Genomic DNA, 26740 nt, shown 5'->3' with positions numbered 1-26740 from the left:
AAAATATAGATCAAAATATCGCAATGAATTTTTATTTATCCACAAGATTTCATTTTTCATTAAAATACCAAATGAACAGGATAAAATAACTGCACAATATTTACAATTTGAAGCTTCATAGCCCAATTTATTTACCCAAAATGAACGATTTCTATTGTTAGAGTTGGTTATAGCCTTAGGTATTCTTTGAGTTTGTCCATAATTGTATTTATGCGGTCAGCAGGAATTAACATAACTGTGCGAAGAGGTTTCATAGGAATGTCATCAAATGACCAACGTCCCGACAGACAGCTGTCGCTCTCTTCTTGCACCGAGTAGCTGAACGTCACAACAGATTGCTAGAAGGCAGATAATTAGAATTGGAAAGTCAAATTAAAAAAAATAAACCATTCAACAAAACGAAATAGTGCATTTAAGTTTAAACAGTAATGGACACATGGCCATTTTTTTCATATATGCAGATCTCTTAAAAAGATGAAACCCAGCCAAGCAATAAAAGCATTTTGATGATAAGTTTGGCAAGAAAATGAATTAATTTGTCCTAATTGGTCTATCCTACCAAATACAATACTCAGGGGTTTTTTTGGGGGTGGGGAGGCGTCTTGGGAAGAACTCACCTCATAAAAGAATTCATCTTCTGCATTTGCAAACATTAATTCTTCTTTCTGCTTGCCTTTTTGCTGCGGCTTGTTTTTCTTTCCCATTTCTATACAGGTCTTGCTGATCATAAGGTAATAATGACTCTTGCCACAAGGCTTATTGGTCCTGTGAGCATCCATCAATTCAGCCCTAAACATAATCAAAATAGGATGGAAATCCAGACATTAGCTTTTACCTTGCAAATAAACAACATAATTCCAACATTCTACATAACATTAAATTCTCTCTCACAATCAGTCTTAATATACTAGACAGCAGTATTATTAGCTAATAGGATTTTGGGCTGTTGGAAGTCCGAAGAGACTTTGGGGGAGTGCATGGGGTGGGCAGACGTCCAGGTGCACAGACCATAATGTCATGAGCATACTCACCCTTTGGCATGCTGCCCTGTGTGTCTAGAGGACCAGAATGCAAGTGGGTAGAACTCATGCTTCAACTATCCAAAGCACTGACTATACCAAACCTGGAGGAGTGCTTCTGGGCACCATACCTTAGGAAGGATATACTGGCCTTGGAAGGATTTCAGCATAAATTTAGCAGAATGATACCAGATTCCAAGGTTTTAATTATGAGGAGGGACTATACAAACTAGCACTATATTCCCTGGAATTTAGAAGGTTAAGGTATGATTTGATCATAGTTTTCAAGACATTGCGGGGAACAGATAGGGTTGACAATAAAAACTATTTTCACTTCCCAGGGACACCAGGGAACATAGTCTAAGAATTAGAGCCAGGCCTTTCAGACATGAAATTAGGAAACACATCTACATTCAAAAGGGTTGCAAAAGTTTGGAATTCTTCTGCAAGCATGTTAGATCAATTGTTAATTTTAAAATGGAGTTGATAATACTTCTGGTTAACAAAAATCTAAGAGATACAGGATAATGATGGGTACATTGAGTTAGGTCACATATCAGCCAGGATCACAATAAGGGGCTAAATAGCTTGTCCAATCTGAGGGAGCAAGAGAGAAAGGGAAGCATTTTTCATAAATACAGGTTTGCATAAGAAATACTTATCAGTCGATTGGATCAGGCACTATCCCGGATAATGTTTTGTTTTGAATTTCTGAGCTCAAGGCAATGATTCTTGGTGCTGCAAATTAAAACACCTCTATTTTGTGAACACTGAGGGCACATCGTTGGGTGAAGCATAAATAATGCGACAATTTCTTAACTTCAAAACAACACCCTCCACTCCAGCAGTAATGGATTTACTTTATTTCTTGCAACCTTACAAAAGAAAAGACAGGTATGCTGGCCAATCAAATCTGTCCCATACTGTTATTTCCACATAAGCCCTACCCTCTACATTTCCTCCCAATACACCTTGCTCCACCCCCAAAAGCAATCCTCGGGAGACACAGAAAAACCATAAGCTGGATCTCAAAAATTTCTCTCCAACTCTGACAGGAGAAACATCTACCAAGCCGTATACATGCAGTTACTCTTACTTTTGCTTTTAAATTGACTTGTCCTACCTGCACTCCAACTTTAAAAGATCTGCATATCAAAACCCGTACATTCCTCTGGTCTTCTACTTCATTAAAAATCTAACTATTTAGCATATGGTTCCTTGAAGAATTCCTGTTCCCCAAAAAGTTCATAGCACATTTGTGACACTAATCTCTTGCATTGTTTTCACACTTTTCCACGCCCCCTAATTTGATATCAGAGCTCTGTACCGAACTGATGGTAATGGGACTACTCAACAGCTTTTGGTTTTTTAAGATGCAGGTACCCATGGATTTATGCTTCCTTCGTTATATTAAAAAAAATCTGCTGCAGCAGTTAGCATGCCTCTTTCCTTTCCCCGTTCAGCTAGAATTCATTTACCAGCACACTGGTGATGGAAGAGTAAGGAATACACCATGTAGTCACAAACTATGGCATCATACAATTCTGCTGCATGTCCAGTAGTGACCTTCCAAATCTGTTCTCCCATCTGTACTTTTCAGCCATCCATAACAATACATCAAATATGCTGAATTAGGAGTTTCCAGCTGCATGCCTTTACCAGGAAAATTAAAACAAAATAGTGCCCCTATTACTTCATTAAGATCGGTATTTTCAGCCTAGACAAGTTGAGAAACTGTTGGTACATCTGTTTGAGTGTTGCCTGTAAAACTGAGTTGGAAAGTTGGTGGTCAGAGACAATTTGGAGATATGTACTGTTACGTTAGGTGGAAAGTGTGGGGAAGATGGGAGTAGTTAAGGTAAAGATGTACCAGGACACAAAAATATTTGTGCAGCTCCCTTGAAGTTTAAAAATACAAAAATGAAACCTTATCCCTGCACATCAACAAACAATACATTGCTGGTCTACATTTGGATTTAGCAGCCTAGGAGTTAAGAGTTTAGTGTAGATTTAGGCTGCCTAGAATACATGCCTTTTACTTACCTGCTTACAACTTCTTAAGGAATGCATATTATATACTAACTAGCAAGTACAATTATCACAGCATGCCCTGAACATCAATCTACTTTTCTGACAGTCTGCTCCAAACATGAATCAATGCATTGCCTCTGTTAATGAAAAACTCATTTCATTTAAGAGGAACTTTTACACAGTTCTACTGTACTAATTTATGTCACTAGATTAGAAACATATTTCCACCAACTCCTCATGCTACCCTTGAATTGTTCATAAACAAGAATTTTATGACAACACAATAGCTCAGCATTGGGTGCTTACTGGAGTTGTTTGTGCAAGGGCAGCGAGATCTGTGGTGGCACATTAATGAAGCGCTCACTGATGAGAAAGCTCACTGGCTTGCTGTTGTCATTTAGTATTTTGTCCAGCTGCTCAGCTGCACTCTGGTGATGAGTCTTGCACTGGCTCAGAACCAATTCTTTAATCTGTTCAACAGACTCAGTTCCCTAGAGATCATAGAAAGACAGTCAGTCAGCTATACCATCATTTACACTATTACTATATATTAAAACAATTCACAAACTAAAAAGAAATGTAGTGAAATGGTGCACAATTTTCAGATAAGCTTGCAAACATATCATTCATGTTGCTGAAAACATTACAAGAGCTAAGCAGCCATTATTCAATAGCTTGTTGTGTCTGTTACATGGAAGAAACAGCACGATTATTTTTAATACTATTTATTTCCATAATAAATTTCAAAAAACCTTTATATTATTTGTTTCTACTTTCTATTCATTTAACTTCACGGTTTCCTGAGGCACAGGGCACAAGGAAAACCTACCCACTGGTGTGCACACAGTAAATATTAAGTTAGCTTTGGAGAATGTGCATATCAAAATTGTTAGTGGTGAGCCATAGTTTGAGTGAACTTGGCCAATTTGATCAGATGTGCTTTTAATAATGATTATGTCTCTTTCTAAATGGTTATAGAACAGCTTTTAATTAAGTGCTATATATGTCTCCACCTGTTATAGTTATATATTTCAAATTAATGGACCAATACCTAAAGTAGATGACGCCGTTACCATTTAAATTAGACCAAAATATATAAAAATGTTTTCTCGTTATAGTTATATTTCTTCTCAAGAAAACTGGAGTAATTTTATGACTTTAAGGAAAATTATTGCATCTGTAATTGGGTAATAAAGATCATCAGTACAAATGAAGTATTCAGAGCACCTATCTTATCACTTCACATCACATTCTCCAGTCCATCCTTAACTCTCTATCTATTTCCCCTTGCTTCCTAGTTTGACAATTTACCTTAAGCCTAACTATTTATTCCTCCACTTATATCATTTCTTCATAGCAGTGCATTTCTTGATCTTAGGTTGGGCTTCTTGCTCGTAATTTCCGAACTGGTTTGTAGTTGTACCTTGGACTGCATAAAACCATCTCCTCCTGACTAGGTAACAGTGCTCAAGTTTTTTTGCTTGCATTGTAGAGAAGTTTTTGATTCATTCATGGGATGTGGACATCGCTGGCTAGGCCAGCATTTATTTCCCATCCCTAATTGCCCTTGAGAAAGTGATGGTGAGCTGGTTCCTTGAACCTCTGAAGTCCATGTGATGTAGGTACACCCACAGTGCTGTTAGGAAATAATAATTCTAGAAGTTTACCCACAATTAACATGAAGCAAACCGAACTATAATTTACTGTCTTATACTTTCCCTTTTTGAACAGGGGTGTAACATTTGTCACTCTCCAGCCTTTTGGTACAATTACTGTTTCCAAGAGATTTTGGAAAATTCAAGAGTAGCTTGCATGCTTCAAAGAATAGGAACAGCACCTCACAAAATAATTTCATTGCCTTTTTCCAAGGCAAAGCAGTAAGAATTCTGATTACAGCAACTTGGCACAAACCCTATATTCCATCAATCTAAAAATTGAGCTTAGCCACAGTGTTCAATAATTGTTAAAGGTTTGGGTCATTAGTATGATTTTCAAAGCAGTCAACCAAGACATGTAATAACTGACTAATATAGAAACCCTAAACTATTATTTACAAGCAAATACAGCAAGGTTCGTAATTCAATACCAAACACAATGCAACTTTCTGGTAAAAATCAGTGAATGCATGGTATACTTACCTTTCTTTCCATCAGATTTAAAACAGTGATGAACCCAAAGATATCATCTTCATCGTCTTCATCGCCACTTCCATCTAATATCTCAGCTTGCTTTAAAATATAAAATGATCCAGTTATGCTATATCCAAGCTGAGCCATGCATACAAAGTTTTATTTCAATTTAAGACCCAGAAATACATGTCACAAGACGTGCATCCAGTTTTTTATTGAACCTCAGTTAATTCCTCGACATTTGGTATTTCCTAGAAATCATATAAACCCGAAGCTAGGCCCTTATTCCAATATGTACTATAAGTAATACAATAGGTTGTTTAAGGTTATCAAATAGCACAATGCATTATAATAATATCAAGGGGTCAAGATCACACAAGACAAGAGCAACTCTCATCCTAATTCCAAGATACCGCTAGCTTGTAACACACTCTAATGTCATTCTTATAAATAAATACAAATGTCAGGAAAAATAAAGGTTTTGTTGGCAGAAATGAAGCAGTTAACAAATTCTGATAAAACATCACACGTGAAACATTAATCCATCTTTCTCCTTAAGATCACCAACTGGTTAAGTGCCGATTCTAAATAAAGTATGCATTTACATCAAAAAAATATCTTTAGTTAGATAGTGATCTCGAAGAGTGAGTGTTCTCTGCATAAATTTGGTTTTGATAGAAACAAGTGCAGTTTGCTCTCCGCAGTGTTCCTCAACAGAAATGTGACCACCACCTATGCTCTGTAGCATGATCACTATCGTAATTCAAATTAAGCTTTGCAGTTTTTCTGAACTAACTAAAATTTTAAATTTATCTGAAAACCGAACTCAAGTTCAACCTATTTCAAAGAAAAGGTGAAGATCAAAAAAAGCAATATTTTGTTAAAGGCATTATTCATTTCCTCAGTTCTGCTTTGATATACTATCATATTATTTAAGAACTTATTTTGTAACTAATCTGGTAGCAGCTGCCTTACCCGAATAACACTTCCAACATGATTTTGCTGTATAATGATGTCAGCTAGTTCAGTGATGTTTACATTGGCCTTGAGAAATAACTGCAAAAAAGATAACAGAGTGCAGTATTACAACTGTTGGAATATACGTTAACTTAGCCACACAAAAACAACATCAAAATAATTTCACATTTTCCAAGTTACCTGTTGCAACAGTCTCTTGATTCCATCATGATCATTGTCAGATATGGTATGTGCTTCAAAATCTACTTGTACCTCCTGTAGAATAGAAATAATTATGAATATATACTGCCAATAACACAATGGTTTGTGCGCATCATTGGCAAAGTCAGCACTTATTGCACATCAGACACGATCAAGGTGGTGGTGGCAAGATGCCACCTTGAGCCACTGCAGTTCATGTAGTATAGGTACACAAAGTGCAGTTAGGTAGGGACTTCCAGGATTTTGACCTAGTGACAATAAAAGAATGGAGATTTTTTCCAATGGCATGGGAGGGAGCTTGCAGGTAGTGGCATTTCCATGAGCCTGCTGTCCTTGTTTTCTAGGTAATAGAGGTTGCAGGTTTGGAAGGAGACTTGGTGGGTTGCTGCAGTGCATTTTGTACCACATCAAGGTGTGCCAATGGTGAATGGTGCAAACGTATAAATGTGGTGGCTCAGCTGCCAATCAAGCAGTCTGCTTTGGCATGGATCCTGTTTGTGGGTGAATTAAGGAAAGCCTCGCTGGAGCTTTTTGAGGAGCTAACACTGGGTTGATAAGGGCAATGCTATTGATGTGGTGCACATCAACTTCCAAAAGACATTTGATACAGTGCCACACAACAGACTTGTGAGCAAAGTTATAGCTCATGGAATAAAAGGGACAATAGCAACATGGATATGAAACTGGCTGAGTGACAGGAAACAAAGAGTAATGGTTAATGTATGTTTTTCAGGTTGAAGGAAGGTTTCTTGTGGACTTGCTTCGGGGTCAGTGTTGGGACACCTGCTCTTAATGATATATATATTAATGACCTAGACCTTGGTGTACAGGGCACAGTTTCAAAGCATGCAAACAATACAAAACTTGCAAGCATTCTCAACAGGGAGGAATAGTGTAAAGCTTCAAAAGGACATAGACAAGTTGGTGAAATGGGCCGACAGGAAGCAAATGAAGTTCAATGCAGAGGAATGTGGAGTGATTCATCTTGGAGGGAAGAACATGGAGAAAACAACATAAAATGAAGGGCATAACCCTAAAAAGGGTGAAAGAGCAAAGGGACCTAGGTATTTATATGCATAAATCATTGAAGATAGCACGACTGGTTGAGCGGTTAATAAAACATTATTACATCTTTATTAATAGGGCAGAGAGTGCAACAGCAGGGAGGTTATGTTGAATATGTTAGTAACTTGTCCACCCTCTCACACCCCGCAACCCATCTCCTGGCACAATCCCCAGCCCCCCTACCTCTTCCCCTCCCTCACCCCAGCACCTCTCGCACTCCCCCCATCACTCTGACATCCTGCACGCCCCCGCCCCTCTCTGCCCCCAACCCCTCATGCCCATGTCCCTCTGCCTCCAACCACCGCCCCTCTCACCCAAAAACCCCCACGCCTCATCCCTCTCACCCCCAACCCTGCCATCCCCCAACCCCTCTTCCCCTCTCCACGACTCCAGCCCTCTCTCCCCTCACCCCCACCCCAGCCCTCATTCTCCTCCTCCCCCTCCCCTCACTCTCCTCCCCCGGCCCTCACTCTCCTCCTCCTCCACCGGCCCTCATCCTCCTCCTCCTCCCCTGCCAGACCCCCTCCCACACCAGACCTCCCCCTCCAGCCCTCGCCCTCCCCCTCCAGCCCTCAACCGCCCCCTCCAGCCCTCAACCGCCCCCTCCTCCAGCCCTTCCCCTCCCACTACTCCAGCCATCCCCCTCCGCCCTCTCCTGCCCTCCCCCTCCTCCCCCCACAGCCCTCCCCCTCTTCCCCCTCCAGCCCTCACTCTTAACCTCCTCACCCCCCCAGCCCTCACCCTCCTCCTCCTCCTCACCCTCCCCCTCCAGCCCCCACTCCTCCTCACCCTCCCCCTCCAGCCCCCACTCCTCCTCACCCTCCCCCTCCAGCCCCCACTCGTCCCCTCCTCCCCCTCCAGCCCCCACTCGTCCCCTCCTCCCCCTCCAGCCCCCACTCGTCCCCTCCTCCCCCTCCAGCCCCCACTCGTCCCCTCCTCCCCCTCCAGCCCCCACTCGTCCCCTCCTCCCCCTCCCCTCCACCCCCCACTCACCCCCTCCAGCCCCCACTCTCACACCCTCCAGCCCCCACTCTCACCCCCTCCAGCCCCCACTCTCCCCCTCCAGCCCCCACTCTCCCCCTCCTCCCCCTCCAGCCCCCACTCTCCCCCTCCAGCCCCCACTCTCCCCCTCCTCCCCCTCCAGCCCCCACTCTCCCCCTCCTCCCCCTCCAGCCCCCACTCTCCCCCTCCTCCCCCTCCAGCCCCCACTCTCCCCCTCCTCCCCCTCCAGCCCCCACTCTCCCCCTCCTCCCCCTCCAGCCCTCACTCTTCCCCTCCTCCCCCTCCAGCCCTCACTCTTCCCCTCCTCCCCCTCCAGCCCTCACTCTTCCCCTCCTCCCCCTCCAGCCCTCACTCTTCCCCTCCTCCCCCTCCAGCCCTCACTCTTCCCCTCCTCCCCCTCCAGCCCTCACTCTTCCCCTCCTCCCCCTCCAGCCCTCACTCTTCCCCTCCTCCCCCTCCAGCCCTCACTCTTCCCCTCCTCCCCCTCCAGCCCTCACTCTTCCCCTCCTCCCCCTCCAGCCCTCACTCTTCCCCTCCTCCCCCTCCAGCCCTCACTCTTCCCCTCCTCCCCCTCCAGCCCTCACGCTCCTCCTCCCCCTCCCCAAGCTCTCACGCTCCTCCTCCTCCCCCAAGCCCTCACGCTTCTCCTCCTCCCCCGCCAGCCCTAACCCTCCCCCTCCTCCCCTCACCTGCCAGCCCTCCCCCCGTCCCTCTCCAGCCCTCCCCCGTCCCCCTCCTGCCCTCCCCCTCCAGCCCCCTCCTGCCCTCCCCCTCCAGCCCTCTCCTGCCCTCCCCCTCCAGCCCCCTCCTGCCCTCCCCCTCCAGCCAACTCCTGCCCTCCCCCTCCAGCCCCCTCCTGCCCTCCCCCTCCAGCCCCCTCCTGCCCTCCCCCTCCAGCCCCCTCCTGCCCTCCCCCTCCAGCCCCCTCCTGCCCTCCCCCTCCAGCCCCCTCCTGCCTCCCCCTCTGCCTCCCCTCCAGCCCCCACTTCGTCCCCTCCAGCCCCCACTCGTCCCCTCCAGCCCCCACTCGTCCCCTCCAGCCCCCACTCGTCCCCTCCAGCCCCCACTCGTCCCCTCCAGCCCCCACTCGCCCCTCCAGCCCCCACTCGTCCCTCCAGCCCCCACTCGTCCCCTCCAGCCCCCCTCGTCCCCTCCAGCCCCCACTCGTCCCTCCAGGCCCCCACTCGTCCCCTCCAGCCCCACTCGTCCCCTCCAGCCCCCCCTCGTCCCCTCCAGCCCCCACTCGTCCCCCCAGTCCCCACTCGTCCCCTCCAGCCCCCACTCGTCCCCTCCAGCCCCCACTCGTCCCCTCCAGCCCCCGACAGGGGTTCGTCCCTCCAGCCCCCACTCGTCCCCTCCAGCCCCCACTCGTCCCCTCCAGCCCCCACTCGTCCCCTCCAGCCCCCACTCGTCCCTCCAGCCCCCACTCGTCCCCTCCAGCCCCCACTCGTCCCCTCCAGCCCCCACTCGTCCCCTCCAGCCCCCACTCGTCCCCTCCAGCCCCCACTCGTCCCCTCCAGCCCCCACTCGTCCCCTCCAGCCCCCACTCGTCCCCTCCAGCCCCCACTCGTCCCCTCCAGCCCCCACTCGTCCCCTCCAGCCCCCACTCGTCCCCTCCAGCCCCCACTCGTCCCCTCCAGCCCCCACTCGTCCCCTCCAGCCCCCACTCGTCCCCTCCAGCCCCCACTCGTCCCCTCCAGCCCCCCACTCGTCCCCTCCAGCCCCCACTCGTCCCCTCCAGCCCCCACTCGTCCCCTCCAGCCCCCACTCGTCCCCTCCAGCCCCCACTCGTCCCCTCCAGCCCCCACTCGTCCCCTCCAGCCCCCACTCGTCCCCTCCAGCCCCCACTCCGTCCCCTCCAGCCCCCACTCGTCCCCTCCAGCCCCCACTCTCCCCCTCCAGCCCCCACTCTCCCCCTCCAGCCCCCACTCTCCCCCTCCAGCCCTCACTCTCCCCCTCCAGCCCTCACTCTCCCCCTCCAGCCCTCACTCTCCCCCTCCAGCCCTCACTCTCCCCCTCCAGCCCTCACTCTCCCCCTCCAGCCCTCACTCTCCCCCTCCAGCCCTCACTCTCCCCCTCCAGCCCTCACTCTCCCCCTCCAGCCCTCACTCTTCCCCTCCTCCCCCTCCAGCCCTCACTCTTCCCCTCCTCCCCCTCCAGCCCTCACTCTTCCCCTCCTCCCCCTCCAGCCCTCACTCTTCCCCTCCTCCCCCTCCAGCCCTCACTCTTCCCCTCCTCCCCCTCCAGCCCTCACTCTTCCCCTCCTCCCCCCACTCTTCCCCTCCTCCCCCTCCAGCCCTCACTCTTCCCCTCCTCCCCCTCCAGCCCTCACTCTTCCCCTCCTCCCCCTCCAGCCCTCACTCTTCCCCTCCTCCCCCTCCAGCCCTCACTCTTCCCCTCCTCCCCCTCCAGCCCTCACTCTTCCCCTCCTCCCCCTCCAGCCCTCACTCTTCCCCTCCTCCCCCTCCAGCCCTCACTCTTCCCCTCCTCCCCCTCCAGCCCTCACTCTTCCCCTCCTCCCCCTCCAGCCCTCACTCTTCCCCTCCTCCCCCTCCAGCCCTCACTCTTCCCCTCCTCCCCCTCCAGCCCTCACTCTTCCCCTCCTCCCCCTCCAGCCCTCACTCTTCCCCTCCTCCCCCTCCAGCCCTCACTCTTCCCCTCCTCCCCCTCCAGCCCTCACTCTTCCCCTCCTCCCCCTCCAGCCCTCACTCTTCCCCTCCTCCCCCTCCAGCCCTCACTCTTCCCCTCCTCCCCCTCCAGCCCTCACTCTTCCCCTCCTCTCCCTCCAGCCCTCACTCTTCCCCTCCTCTCCCTCCAGCCCTCACTCTTCCCCTCCTCTCCCTCCAGCCCTCACTCTTCCCCTCCTCTCCCTCCAGCCCTCACTCTTCCCCTCCTCTCCCTCCAGCCCTCACTCTTCCCCTCCTCTCCCAAGCCCTCACGCTCCTCCTCCTCTCCCAAGCCCTCACGCTCCTCCTCCTCCTCCCCCAGCCCTCACGCTCCTCCTCCTCCTCCCCCAGCCCTCACGCTCCTCCTCCTCCTCCCCCAGCCCTCACGCTCCTCCTCCTCCTCCCCCAGCCCTCACGCTCCTCCTCCTCCTCCCCCAGCCCTCACGCTCCTCCTCCTCCTCCCCCAGCCCTCACGCTCCTCCTCCTCCTCCCCCAGCCCTCACGCTCCTCCTCCTCCTCCCCCAGCCCTCACGCTCCTCCTCCTCCTCCCCCAGCCCTCACGCTCCTCCTCCTCCTCCCCCAGCCCTCACGCTCCTCCTCCTCCTCCCCCAGCCCTCACGCTCCTCCTCCTCCTCCCCCAGCCCTCACGCTCCTCCTCCTCCTCCCCCAGCCCTCACGCTCCTCCTCCTCCTCCCCCAGCCCTCACGCTCCTCCTCCTCCTCCCCCAGCCCTCACGCTCCTCCTCCTCCTCCCCCAGCCCTCACGCTCCTCCTCCTCCTCCCCCAGCCCTCACGCTCCTCCTCCTCCTCCCCCAGCCCTCACGCTCCTCCTCCTCCTCCCCCAGCCCTCACGCTCCTCCTCCTCCTCCCCCAGCCCTCACGCTCCTCCTCCTCCTCCCCCAGCCCTCACGCTCCTCCTCCTCCTCCCCCAGCCCTCACGCTCCTCCTCCTCCTCCCCCAGCCCTCACGCTCCTCCTCCTCCTCCCCCAGCCCTCACGCTCCTCCTCCTCCTCCCCCAGCCCTCACGCTCCTCCTCCTCCTCCCCCAGCCCTCACGCTCCTCCTCCTCCTCCCCCAGCCCTCACGCTCCTCCTCCTCCTCCCCCAGCCCTCACGCTCCTCCTCCTCCTCCCCCAGCCCTCACGCTCCTCCTCCTCCTCCCCCAGCCCTCACGCTCCTCCTCCTCCTCCCCCAGCCCTCACGCTCCTCCTCCTCCTCCCCCAGCCCTCACGCTCCTCCTCCTCCTCCCCCAGCCCTCACGCTCCTCCTCCTCCTCCCCCAGCCCTCACGCTCCTCCTCCTCCTCCCCCAGCCCTCACGCTCCTCCTCCTCCTCCCCCAGCCCTCACGCTCCTCCTCCTCCTCCCCCAGCCCTCACGCTCCTCCTCCTCCTCCCCCAGCCCTCACGCTCCTCCTCCTCCTCCCCCAGCCCTCACGCTCCTCCTCCTCCTCCCCCAGCCCTCACGCTCCTCCTCCTCCTCCCCCAGCCCTCACGCTCCTCCTCCTCCTCCCCCAGCCCTCACGCTCCTCCTCCTCCTCCCCCAGCCCTCACGCTCCTCCTCCTCCTCCCCCAGCCCTCACGCTCCTCCTCCTCCTCCCCCAGCCCTCACGCTCCTCCTCCTCCTCCCCCAGCCCTCACGCTCCTCCTCCTCCTCCCCCAGCCCTCACGCTCCTCCTCCTCCTCCCCCAGCCCTCACGCTCCTCCTCCTCCCCCAGCCCTCACGCTCCTCCTCCTCCTCCCCCAGCCCTCACGCTCCTCCTCCTCCTCCCCAGCCCTCACGCTCCTCCTCCTCCTCCCCCAGCCCTCACGCTCCTCCTCCTCCTCCCCCAGCCCTCACGCTCCTCCTCCTCCTCCCCCAGCCCTCACGCTCCTCCTCCTCCTCCCCCAGCCCTCACGCTCCTCCTCCTCCTCCCCCAGCCCTCACGCTCCTCCTCCTCCTCCCCCAGCCCTCACGCTCCTCCTCCTCCTCCCCCAAGTCCTCACGCTCCGCCTCTTCCCCCAAGCCCTCACGCTCCGCCTCCTCCCCCAAGCCCTCACGCTCCGCCTCCTCCCCCAAGCCCTCACGCTCCGCCTCCTCCCCCAGCCCTCACCCTTCCCCCCCCCCGCCCCCCAGCCCTCTCTTCGCCCCCCCCCCGTACACCCCCAGCCCTCACTCTTCGCCCCCCCGTACCCCACAGCCCTCACTTTCCCACCCCAAGCCCTCACTCTTTCCCCCCCCCCGCCTCCCCCCCAAGCCCTCACTCTTTCCCCACCCCGCCTCCCCCCCAAGCCCTCACTCTTTCCCCCCCAAGCCCTTACTCTTCCCCCCCACCCCCCCGGCCTCCCCCCCAGGCCCTCATTCTTTCCCCTCCCCCGCCTCCCCACCAAGCCCTCACTCTTTCTCCTCCCCGCCTCCCCACCAAGCCCTCACTCTTTCCCCTCCCCGCCTCCCCACCAAGCCCTCACTCTTTCCCCTCCCCGCCTCCCCACCAAGCCCTCACTCTTTCCCCTCCCCCGCCTCCCCACCAAGCCCTCACTCTTTCCCCTCCCCCGCCTCCCCACCAAGCCCTCACTCTTCCGCCTCCCCACCAAGCCCTCACTCTTCGCCTCCCCACCAGCCCCCACTCTCTCCCCCAGCCCCAAGCCCTCACTCTCTCCCCCCACCCCGCCGCCCCCCCCACCACCAAGCCCTCACTCTTTCCCCTCCCCTGACTCCCCCCCACCCCCTCACTCCCCCACCGCCCTGACTCCCCCCCCACCCCCTCACTCCCACCACCGCCCTGACTCCCCCCCCACCCCCTCACTCCCACCACCGCCCTGACTCCCCCCCCACCCCCTCACTCCCACCACCGCCCTGACTCCCCCCCCACCCCCTCACTCCCCCACCGCGCTGACTACCCCCCCACCCCCTCACTCCCCCCCCGCCCTGACTCCCCCCCACCCCCTCACTCCCCCCCACCCTGACTCCCCCCCACCCCCTCACTCTCCCCCACCCTGACTCCCCCCCCGCCCCCTGACTCTCCCCCGCCCCCTGATTCTCCCCCGCCCCCTGACTCCCCCCCCGCCCCCTCACTCCGCCCCCAACCCCTCACTCCCGCCCCCCCGCTCCGCCCCGAGCCCTCACTCCCCCCATCCCCACTCCCAACCCCATCCCCCACCCCCGCCCTCGAGCCCTCACTCCCCGCCCCCCCCACCCCCGAGCCCTCACTCCCCGCCCCCCCCCCACCCCCGAGCCCTCACTCCCCGCCCCCCGAGCCCTCACTCTCCCCCGCCCCCCCCCCCCGCCCCCCCCCCCGCCCCCACTCCCCCCCCCCCCGAGCCCTCACTCTCCCCCGCCCCCCCCCCCCCCGCCCCCACTCCCCCCCCCCCCCGAGCCCTCACTCTCCCCCCCCCCCCCGAGCCCTCACTCTCCCCCCCCCCCCCGAGCCCTCACTCTCTCCCCCCCCCCCCCCCGAGCCCTCACTCTCTCCCCCCCCCCCCCCCGAGCCCTCACTCTCCCCCTCACCAAGCTCTCCCCCACGTGGTTCTGGACTCTCGCGCCCTGGCATTTCCTTCCCGCGGGCGCTGGCGGTTTAAGGGCCGTTATTTTCTCACTTGCTGAATTTCTTCATCCGAATCTTCGCTGCTTCCCCCTGAATCTTCCTCCGTTTCGCTTTCCTCCGACTCCTCTACTCCCGGATCCAGCTGCCGCCGTTTGGCTGAAGACGCCATTTTCCAGCGTCAGCGAAACCTCATTTCGCAGGATATTAACCGAGCCGGAAATTCCTGCCGTCACCTATCAACCAGCTACGCTGGTTGCCCCTGAAAAATCATCTTTGATGCTGTATCATGTAAACAAACTCCTCATTCTTATTACTGATTAATGCTTCCGTTTGACGGTGATGATTTGGAGCTGCCTCTCCATAACCTTTGACCCTAAAGAGCGGCCTTCTGACGTATTCAGTGATCAGGGACCTGCTGTCGGTGAGTGAGGCAGCCTGACATAGAGAGAGTGAGCCCGAGTGTAAGGCAGTCTGAAAAAGAGAGTCTGAAATATATAGAGAGTGAGGCAGTCTGAAAAATAGAGACTCTAAAATACATAGAGTGTCAGTCTGAATACATAGTGTGTGTCAGTCTGAATACATAGAGACAGTATATATATATATATATATATATGTATGTAGAGAGAGAGACAATCTGAAACATACACAGTCTGAAATACAGAGTAGCAGTACTCAGTGCGACAGTCTGAATACGTAGTGACAGCCAAATACACAGTCAGCGATTTAGACACTGAGTTCAGGCTCATTCTATATTTCAGGCTCACTCTATATTTAAATACACAGTGTTAGTACTCAGAGGGACAGTCTGAAATATACAGAAAGTGACAGTTTGAAATATACAAAGAAGGTATCCAAGACACACACACACTGAGTGATACTCTGTATTGCTGACTGAGTGACAGAAATATACACAGAGTGACAATACTCAGAGTGGCAGTCTGAAATACACAAAAAGTAACAGAAGCATTCAAGCAATTGACAGTTCTCTGAGTGACAGTCTGACAGAGTGACAGTCAGAAATATAGACAGTGAGTGACAGTGTTCAAAGTGATAGTTTGAAATACACAGTGACAGACAGTCAGAAACATGCACAGTGAGGGACAGTTGAAACATAGAGGATGACTGAAAGACGGTCAGAAGCATACACAGTGAGTGACATTATTCAGAGGGGCAATGAGAATTGCACTTAGTGGGCAGAATTTAATTCCACACTTGGGAACTGGGTAGGATGCAGGTCGGGACTGCTGAATCGGATGGGCAAGCTGGGTGTGGAGTGCCCATCACCTTCCTAATACCCTCCAATTAAGTCAGGGATGGGGAAGGTCGAGGATGGCCTGCACAGCCAGAGGCCAATTGAGGTTCTGGCCAATTAAGGGCCACTTAAGAGCCTCATCCTGCTGCCACCGGGCTCCCCCAGGGCTGGTGGGACTGAGGAACTGCTAGCCCTCTGATTGGCTGGCAGCTCTTGGAGGCAGGATCTCTGCTCTTAAAGCGATGAAAGCCCTGACGGTAGGCCTTTAATTGCCTTGTTGACAATGAATCACAACAGGGCTTCCGAGATGGCCACGGTGGGGTTGCCCTTGGCTTTCCAGCTAATGGACAAGGGCACTGCTGCGGCTGTTGAATTGAGCCCAGTGATTAATGGTCAGAAACAGAGAACAAGTTTCAGTCAGAAATAGACCTAGCCCTGCAGCCGTTGAAAAACCACACTGCCTTACAGCTAGTAAGGTAGAGACTAGTCTAGTAGGTAGAGGCCTGCCCTTGAGTCCCCCTAAAAGTGATGTAGTGCGGCCTATGAAGCCTGGCACTGATGACCGCAAGTGCTGCCTGAAGTAAGGTAGGCAAACAAACTTGGAAGTCCTGAGCAAAGTGCAGCTTGCCACAGTACAGCATGTACTGTATGTACTTATGTACAGTTGTGAAACACGTCGGTGTGCAATCACGCCCACCTACCCAGTTGATCCAGCATGGGGGGGGGATGATTCTGGCGAGCAGGGTTTATAATATATTGAAATTAGGCTCCCGACGTGCGGCAGCAGGAAACACAGCCCGTCATAGACGGGTGGAGCGGATGATCGCAAACTGGTTTCACGACAGCATGAGACCTATTTTTGGCCGTCTCGCTATATTGTCCCCCCATCCCGTCCGCCATGACGCCTGACACCAACAGGACTGGAAAATTCCGGCCTTAATTAGCACAAATTTTGCCCTTTGAGTGATTAAAGGAATACATCTTTGTTCTATTGATAACGATACTGTAAAATGTTGGTTATCCAATCTAAATATGAAATGCTCTATTGTAGTAGTAGGATTTGAATATACACATAAGTATTTTACAATTATTTCTTCAAACATTTGCTATTTTCTAGTATTGATAGACAGCCACTTCATTGAGTGTCTGAAGCAACATTTACTAGAAAGATAGACTGAGGCAGACACTAACAGCCCTGTGGGTCTCAACAATAAAGGCTTATCTTAAAAAACATTTGTTGAAATGGGTGGTTTACTGATTGTAATGTAAATCTTCTTGGTTTGAATTGGAATGAGACCCTTAGATATTGTTATCCATTCCTTAAAACAGGGCGTTGCTATGAAAGAAGGTATTAACGGCTGACTATTTGACATACTGTTATCTTGTAATAACAAAATATGGGTCTGTACGTTTCAGTTTATAGTCTTGTGCTCCAAGGAATTTAGTTATTTGTAATCCCATTCTGTTGATGTTAGCAATACCGATGAAGCATGAGAAATGAAAGTCCTTTTGCTTAAAGACCCCAAAGAAGGAGTACTGGGACCTGATCCATATGTTCAGGTATGTGGCCTGAAAAATATTCATTTTGATTTTTTAATATCACTATATACCTGTAGCCCTGAAACTGCTATTTAAAAAATTGTTTATTCAATATAACATTGATTTTTGTTAATATAATCTTGCTGCAAAATATCGTGATTGGTCACTATGTAATGTAATATTGGAGTGGGCATTTTGGTGTACGATCTTACTTGAATAAGCTACAGCTCTAACCTGTGCTATGCTGTTTTATATGAAAATAAATTAGAATTTCTGTGGTATAACCTAATTTGGATTGTTTTTGTTATCAGGAATTTGCTTCACTTGGCCTTCAAGCAACTTTAATTCCTGTTTTATCATTCGAATTTATTTCACTTCAGGCCTTATCAAAGAAGGTAAAGAGGACAACATAAAATTGAATGTTTAAAAATTATTGGCTATGTGTTAGTTGTTAGATACTAAGATGAAAGTGTATGTCCACTAAGGCATTCAAATTATAGCATGGTAAATACTAAAGTTGATGCATTGTGGCCTGCAGAATTTTGTGCTGGAGTTTGTATATTTGAAAAGAAACAAAAGGATTATATTTTAATTGGCACTGCAAATAGATGCAATATGCAAAAGAGCAGAAAAAACTGGGCAATCAATTTAATTAAATAAATATGAACTTATTTAGAGAAAACAGTGAGAAACTCAAATATTTATAGCTGAAGTTGTTTCAATCCATATTTTTGCATCACTTTTTCCAAAAGGGTAAAGTTGCATATTTTTTTATTTTTGAATACTAGATTTTATTATAAACATGAGACCAAATAGAAGCAGGAGTTAACCCTGGAGTAATTGAAAATTTAAGATGATATATAATATGTTACCTATTTTATTCCATTTAAATTTATTACAGCTGTGGTATTGCTGAAGTGAACTGGGGCATAACTGATGAACCTTTGTTGATTTATCGTTCTTTAGACCTTACTATTTTGGAGAAAAATTCTATTTATTCAAATAAAATGTCCACAAGGTGAATGCTAAAAGTTTGCTGTATCGCAATTTGCGAGTTAAAATTATAATCTAAATATAGTTTAAAAGATTTTTACTTACACATGGATACATAATTCAGATTGTTTTACCAGTATTGAATTTCACAGCAGCAAATTTACACAGGGCTGCATCTTACCTATGTGGGGTGGGCTGGGTGGAGGAAGGCGCGGAGCCGATTGTCACCCCGATTGGCTGCGCACCGCCATTTTACAGGGGTGGGCCAGTTAAGGCCCACCTGGCATAATGCGCGTTCCAGAACGCTCAGTGATATGTGCGGGCAGGGGGAGGAGATAGAGTCGGGGCCTGCGCTCTTTCACACAGCAATCTCCCTGAGGCACAGAGCTGCCTCAGAGAGATTAAGTTGATAGTAAAACTTTTTAATAAAGGAGGAAAAAAATTATTTAAACATGTCCCATGAGCTGGGACATGTTTGTGAATTATGCAAAATCTGATTAATTATTTTATAAAAGCTTCAGAAAACCTTATCCTGCCTGTGGATGAGGTTTCCTGAAAAAAGTGAAGGTCGATTGAGCTCTTCGCCTGCCCTCCAACCTTAAGGTTGGACAGGCAGTGTTGCTAACAACTTTAATTGGTTTTTTAATGGCCTTAATAGGCCATTGACAGTTTAGTGGGCACACAGATGCCTCCGGCGTGCGCCCGCTTAACGAAATATCTAATGACCCCTGATGACGTTGGGATGCATGCCCGACGTAATCGCGCTTCATTTTGCACGTCAGCGTTTCGGGCCTGCCCCCACATGCCGATGAGATTTCATGTTTTTTCTAGTTCACACCGGGGCCCTGCCCCCACTCACCGACAGTAAAATCCAGCCCCATGTTCCAAAGGAAACAACCCCAGGGTATCCAGTCTCTCCTCATAGCTAAAATTCCTGGCAACATCCTTGTAAATATACTCCGTATCCTCTCTAGTATGTTCACATCCTTTCTCTAATACAATGTCCAGAACTGTATGTGGTTTTCCAGCTATGGTCTAACTAGTGTTTTATACAGATTAGGCATAACCTCCCTGCTCTTATATCACATATCCCGTATGCCTTCTGCAAAGTATGCTCAACTATCCTGTGAGGCAATGTGCAATAAATCTGAACATTTACATTTTGAAATCTTGACAGTTGTGTTATACAGAAGTGTACTTGACTTTTGTGAACATTGGGTTATATTTGCATTCTGCAACATACAAATAGCCTGGTTGTCTCAATGCATTTCATTGTGCAAAAGAAATACATTTTTTGAGGACTATATCATTTAAAATGTGACAAAATGAAACAGTTTTTCATGGAATATACTAATTTCATTTATATTTGTTTTCATTATTTTTGATAATGTTCAGTGCTGTGTATTTTACAGCAGTGTTGTACAATACTTTATCCTCTGGTCACATGTAGTTAATTGGGATAGGGCTAATTGCATTTTTGAACGAGTAATAGGTGCTATCATTGGGTATGTGAGTTCAATAATCATTCACACAATATATGAATTTTTCAGGCGGCGGGTGAGCTCAGCGGGAGCAGGCGGGGGCAGTTGCAGAGCCGATCGTTGCCCGCGCCACCATTTTACGTGGGCGGGCCAATTAAGCCGACTCCGGTGCACACATGCCAAACAAAATATCATGGGACTGCACAATGCGATTGGGACGCACGTCCGATGTCATTACGCGTCACTTTACGCATCGGCGTGTCGGGCCCACCCTAGTACGCTGACTGAAAAATCCTGTCCACGGTTGCATACTTTTACCTTTTTGTTCATGTATTGATAAATAATAGGACAAAAAGCAAAATGTTCTTTGCTCATTGTGAGTGCTGTACATCCTTGGTTACTGAATGGTAATAGACGTTTATTAAGCAAATATACACATGACACACATTTACCTATGTTGTGCAAGTGAATGTAGGGTCCTTTCTCATAAAGTTAGCACATGATGTCACCTATTATACAGAATTTTTGCACGTCAGTGCAAAGACAGATATTAACTTTATAAATTATATAAGATACAAGTGAGATTCAGTGCTGAAAATCCTGATGAAACATAATAAAATTTGAGATTTTTATAATAATAATAGTCTGAATAGCTTGAATAATAATTGGTTCATATAATGGTGAAATTCACAGTAGAATTATAGTGCCATCACATTGTAGGTAATTGAATTATATTTCCTGTGTTCTGTATGTATAAATTTATGGTAGGTCTGTTGATTTTTGCAATAGAAATATTTTTAACATACAGCCTGTGAAAATATTACTACTGTGAAAATAACTAGTTTTGTGGAAAATACTGTAAAGCAGAGATTGGTTTGTGATTGCAAATTTAACGCATAAAGAGGCAAGCACTTCCATGTTTATCATAAGTGATTAATTCTACAGTAACACAATTTCATCCTAATCTGCATATAGCTTTCACACCCTGAAGCTTACAGTGGTCTGATATTTACCAGTCCCAGAGCTGTTGATGCTGTGACATTATGTTTGGGTGAAAAGGCTATCAGTGAAGGTAAGTGAATTATTAAATTGTACTAGTAATTTCTAATATATTTAAGTTATTTTTGAGATATTACCTTTCACAAATCAAATGAGATATTACAAATGTGAATCATATTCAAATTACATGTTCTTTTCAGTACAACATACTTTTTTGGGTGTGCTTTACCTTATTTTGTTAGTTAGTAATGGACTTCCTGTGAATACATAACTCATCATTCCACTCAGCCAAACTACGTAGAACAACAGAGAACATCTTAAAGGCAGGCAAACTTTACTCCTGAAATAGTTTATGGTGTTAAACCCCCAGATGCTTTAGGTGTTTCACTTTTAAGTTAACAAAATATCCATTCTACAGTTTTACTCCCTATTTATCAGCTTTGTGGGAACATCTTCACTGCATGGATTGCAGTAGTCCAAGAAAAAGACCTCCTCACCACCTTCTCAAGGGCAACAAGGAATATGCTATAAGTGCCGAACTTGCCAGCAATGGTCAAATCCTAAATATGAATAGAATCATAGGTGTTACAGCATAGAAGGAGGCCATTCAGCACATAGTGCCTATGTCGACTCTTTGAAAGAGGTAACCGATTAGTTCCATGCAGTAGTTTTTGTCATTACCAATGTAATTTTTTTTCTTCAAATATATATCCAGTTCAAATTAAAGTTACTATTGAATCTGTTTTCATCACCTTTTCAGGCAGTGCATTCTATATCATAACAGCTTGCTGCATAATAAAAAAAATATCCTCATGTGGCTCTAGTTCTTTTCCCACCACCTTAAGTCTGTGTCCTCTGGTTACTGACCCTTTTGCCACTGGAAACAGTTTCTCCTTATTTATTCTATCAAAACCATTCATAATTTTTAAAACCTTTATGAAACCTCCCCTTAATCTTCGCTGCTCTAAGGAAAACAATCCCAGTTGCTCCAATCTTACTAGTATTACATAAGCTTGACTTAATTCTTAGAATCAATAATGAAGGATTAATCAAGAATTTGTGGAAGATTCAAGGGCTGTTTGATTTTCAAAACTGTTTTCACTGTTAATGAAAATACAATATCAAGCAGGAAGAGAAGAAAAATCACCAATCCTGGAAATTGAAGTAGAAACAGAAAATATTAGAAATTTGAATTTGTAAGGGAATAAAAGGTTGACACTTCATGGATGATCCTTCGTCAGTCCTGATTTAGTCTATTTCATGCTTTTATGTACCATTTTGTTTGATGGATTATTTTATTTGCTTTTGAATGTATCAATCTTATACCTGAAAACAATACAAAATGGAGCCAGAATGGCCGTTTTTCTTTTTTTTTTAAACAGTAGATTTTATTTAGGTTAGTCATCATACATGGTACAGAAAAAAACCCTGCATAGTAGTGGGAAATGGCCAGCAAAAGAGAAAGTAACTGTCATTTTTTTGGTACTGAATGTTTGCGAGTGAAACCGGTGTCTTGCTTAGCAGTTAATCCATTTGAATTCAGATGAATGGGATATTTAGTTTTCTAAAAGCACATCAGATACAGCAACCTCGATTACAAATCTGATATCTAATCCAACCATGAGCAGAGTTTAAATGGTTTCAAGTGAGTTTTCCTCAAATATTGCTTTATTTCAAGCATCATTTAGTAATAAAATAAGTACAATTTTTTTTACATTCAGCAATATACTTAGTTGATGCCATGCTATTTGAAAAAGTGTTGATGAACATGTCAAAACATGTAGATAGTACAAGCAATACACTTTAATAGATAAGTAGGAAAAGGCAACAATTATTTCAAGCAGCAACAATAATTGGAGGGCATCTATACCATTGCATAAATGGCTCAGGGAGTTAAGCCCCTACTGTCAGCAGCAATTTCTTGCTTGTAGGTAATATGTTTCATCTGACAGCCTCAAAGTGAATTTCTCATTATAGAGAAACATTTTTACCCATTTCTCATACTATACATTTTTGCAAGAACATTTCAAACAGTTCGCATAGTGGTATTTTACTATTGAAGCTGTTCAGAGTTTGCTGTTACAGAAAATACCATGATAATGATAATGCCTGGATTATACAGTAGTAATCACAGTGACACTGTCAGTGCTCACTGTCATTACTCCTCTGAAATTGACTGCAAATTCCAGAATCTGCACATGTGCAATTAAAGGCAGAAATCAAGAAGTTACCAACAGTGAACCCACGCCTTGCCAGAGGGTGTGATGGTCCCTGTAAAAAAAACCCTTTAAAAAGTTACACCTTGTTAAATGAGCTGTAACTAGGTTTTTAAAGACATAATAAGTTCATAATTAATAAATAATTTTATATTTGTTAAAGGTCAAATTTCTTCATAGTAAGAAATTCTACATTATTTTGAAATAAAAAGAGTATGTTATTTTAGCTTCTACCTTAATTCTATGTGCATGTCCCAATCATTTATTTTGCTATCTGTTAAATTTAAATTTGAAAGTGAAGGGATTCAGTGATTTTTATTTCACGGTTTGCTCTCCATGAGGATGTTTCAATGTGATTGGCTGTTTATCCTGCCTACTGGTATCACTGCTGCTGGACATTTGGAGGTTACCTTGGCTTTGGCATCAGATTCAAAGTGACATCACCAGTGGAGAAATCTGCGCCACAGAGATCACTAGCTCTTTTTGGACTTCCTTCGGGGTCAATGGCAAACATTATTGCTCCACCATTGACTGCAAAATCCAGCCTTTTGATTAGTAGAAAGGAGTAATGGTCTGTAATGTGGTTGACTCTTAAATGCCCTCTGAACAAAGGCGATTAGAGATGGGCAATAAATGTAGGCCAAGCCAATGATCCACTGTAGCCCACATCCATGAATGATTAAAAAAAAACATTATTGTGCGTCTCTGAATAGATGCATGATCAGAATTGTTTTCATGCTTAAAAGATTATTTTGATTATTATGATTATTGTAAAAGGAAATCATTTTGAATCCAATAAATAGTATTTGCTTTTTATATACACAGCACATATTTTGAGCATTGTGGTGCAGCATATTATTAATTCTTGTATAATAAATGTGTTAACGGATTTTTATCGGTTTGATTCTGTTGATTTTGTGATGATTAAGAAATATAATATAATGAAGTAAAAATATAATGTTGAATCAAAAATATTCAATGTAATTAATCATATTTCCCAATCTCTTTTTTCTTTATAATAGAGTGGAATAATACTTTAAAAGAACAGTGGAATGAAAAATCTATCTATGTTGTAGGAAAATCTACAGCCAATTTAGGTAAGAAAAATTAGTAGCATGTACATCACACATATATGTGCAATAATATTGAGGTCAAATAAGAGGTAAATTAATCAGAAGATTCTGGTAAAATTATCTGCTGTGAGAATGAAGCTTGAATAGTTTTCATGCTTAAAAGATTATTTTGATTATTATGATTATTGTAAAAGGAAATCATTTTGAATCCAATGAATAGTATTTGCTTTTTATATACACAGCACATATTTTGAGCATTGTGGTGCAGCATATTATTAATTCTTGTATAATAAATGTGTTAACGGATTTTTATTGTTTTTATTCTGTTGCTTTTGTGATGATTAAGAAATATAATATAATGAAGTAAAAATATAATGTTGAATCAAAAATATTCAATGTAATTAATCATATTTCCCAATCTCTTGAATTGTGCAGTTATAGATTCCTGAACTTGCAGATTGTGATGCTAATTCAGACTTGTGCTGCAATTTTGTTATTTTTAACTACTAGTCCATCTCCCACAGTTTTTCACAGGATGAGGATCAGAGGACTGAAAGTGAGCATTGAGACTGGGTAGGAAATAAGAGCAGATGAGACCTGGAAGTGGATGGGCATGTGGGAAAAGGCATGGTGTCAGGCAAGGGCCAAGGTCTATCACAATGCAGGAAGCCTAGAAGAAGGAAGGTAGTGAGGGTTACCTGGACAGGAAACCTCAGGCAGTGCATTATGCAGGTAAATTACAATTTACTTTTTTTGAGTATCATTGAGTTTAGGCTCATGGTGGTTAGAAAAGAGCTGATTTTTTTTCGTCTATTATATTTGATTCACTCGTTAGCAGTAAGCTGCCTAGGTTCTAAGTCTGAAATTCCTTCCCTCATTCACAGAAGGGACGAGAACCAGAACACATCAATATAAGGTAAATGGCAAAAGAGTTCAATGGCAACATCAGGAAAAGCTTTTACAGGCAGTGAATGGTTAGGCTCTGCAATGCACGGCCTGAGATTGTGGTGGAGGAAGATTCCCTCATGGCTTTCAAAGTGGAATTGAATAAGTACCTAAAGAGAAAAAATTGCAGTGTTGCGGGAAAAGGGCGGAGGAGTGGAACTAGCTGATTGCTCTTGCAGAGAGCTAGCATGAACACAATGGGTTGAATAATCTCCAGCTATCTCGTCAGTATTGATGGTCAAGGCTCACAATAATGTCTACTTTGGCGAGGCATTCTTTAAATTATAACACAACAATGGACTCAATAGGTCCCCGTAAGGAAGTGAAAGGAAAAAACAGGCAACAAAAAACTGTTGGTGCCTAAATAATAAAAACTCTTAAAATGCAGCAGGAGTAGTGCTGCATTACTTAGAACATTGTGATCTAAAGATCTATAACTGCACTTGTGTTTTCAAAAAGTAATTTTGGAATATGAGACTAACAAAGCTGGATCTTTAATCTTAGTCTGTGATTTATTGGAAAAGTGTAATGTGGCCTAGTAATCGCTATTTTCTGGAATCAAATGCCAAGAAGAAAGTCAGCCCAATGCTTGCAGCTGATGTGTTCACACCTATGAATACACAGAATACCTTCACAGGTTATTCTGAAAATTTGTGTCATAATAGTCACTTCATTTCTACAGCAACCAGTTAAAAAAAACATATATTTTTAATCTATTTATAGTAAAAGAACTTGGTCTTGCAACGCAAGGAGAAGACTCAGGAAATGCAGAAAAACTAGCTGAGCACATCTGTATCAGTAAGTGAACAATTGGTTTTGCCAGCATTTCAAATTCAGTTCATACATTTTATTGCTGTAGCCATTTTTGAATACAGAGAACTTTAAGGTTAATCATTAGGTGCTGATCTTAACCACACAAATCCTGAATTGAAACTATATTGCCATTCCTTCACTGTTACTGGGCCAAAAACCTGAAACTTCTTTCCTAGCAACACTGGGTGTACCTACTGCAGATGGACTGCAACAGTCCAAAAAAAGAGATGCACAACCACCTTCTCAAGGGCAATTAGGGATGGGGAACAAATGCTGACTTTGCCAGCAATCCTCACATGCCATGAAAAAGAATAAAAGTAGAAGGTTGTTATTTAAGAAGGTGAGAAAAATTTACTGGGTCACTTCTTAACTCCTTTTTATCAAAGCATGTCAGAGATATTCTACTAGATTAGTACTTAATAGCAGAGAAGAAATGATCAATAATGTGCTATTCAGCAACAGTTAGACACAAGCAATGATATTATGTATTACATAAAAATAAGGAATAATGCCTTAGAACACAAGAAATAAAGGCTGTAGTTGTGTTGCAGCAACTGGTTTCAGACAAGTATCTCTGGAGTACAATGCGCAGTTCCCAGACTAAAGTTACACTATCCACTACACACTGCTAAGTCACAATAAGGCTACCCCTAAAAGAGGTTTGTCAATGTATATCTGAGTCGATAGGCAGAGCTCTACCACCTGGCTGGTTAATTTTAAAATGTTAACATATGAACATACAAACATGTGAAATAGGAGAAGTAGAAGGCCATTCAGCCCCTCGAGCCTGCTGTGCCATTTATTAAGACCGTGGCTGATCT

At 46.8% G+C, this 26740-nt stretch overlaps 2 protein-coding genes across 5 annotated transcripts in view; one reads left to right on the top strand and one right to left on the bottom strand.

Moving 5' to 3' along the window:
• Positions 1–16: 16 nt before the first annotated feature.
• LOC121289740 (BRCA2 and CDKN1A interacting protein) lies at positions 17–14799 on the bottom strand. The gene is made up of 7 exons (XM_041209445.1): positions 14661–14799; positions 6338–6412; positions 6155–6235; positions 5189–5278; positions 3357–3541; positions 618–789; positions 17–338 (listed from the first exon to the last, which is right to left on the bottom strand). Exons 1-7 carry the CDS (start codon positions 14775–14777, stop codon positions 168–170), a joined length of 891 nt encoding a protein of 296 aa, XP_041065379.1. The 5' UTR covers positions 14778–14799; the 3' UTR covers positions 17–167.
• Positions 14637–26740, top strand: part of uros (uroporphyrinogen III synthase) — a 27072-nt gene continuing 14968 nt past the window's right edge. Inside the window, exons 1-6 of one of the 4 annotated variants that reach the window (XM_041209447.1) lie at positions 14637–14896; positions 17336–17420; positions 17711–17794; positions 20849–20945; positions 24111–24185; positions 25830–25904. In XM_041209447.1, coding sequence (XP_041065381.1) covers positions 17358–17420; positions 17711–17794; positions 20849–20945; positions 24111–24185; positions 25830–25904 — 394 coding nt within the window. In that variant the 5' untranslated portion in view covers positions 14637–14896; positions 17336–17357. Of the gene's footprint in view, positions 15030–17223; positions 17421–17710; positions 17795–20848; positions 20946–24110; positions 24186–25829; positions 25905–26740 lie in introns of those variants that run through there. The other 3 variants (XM_041209446.1, XM_041209449.1, XM_041209448.1) reach the window with 3 other exon arrangements.

This window comes from Carcharodon carcharias, chromosome 17 (genome assembly GCF_017639515.1).
Source record: "Carcharodon carcharias isolate sCarCar2 chromosome 17, sCarCar2.pri, whole genome shotgun sequence".
Lineage (NCBI taxonomy): Eukaryota > Metazoa > Chordata > Chondrichthyes > Lamniformes > Lamnidae > Carcharodon > Carcharodon carcharias.
The sequence above is the reverse complement of the archived record's forward strand: the minus strand, read 5'-3'. Positions and strand labels throughout refer to the sequence as shown.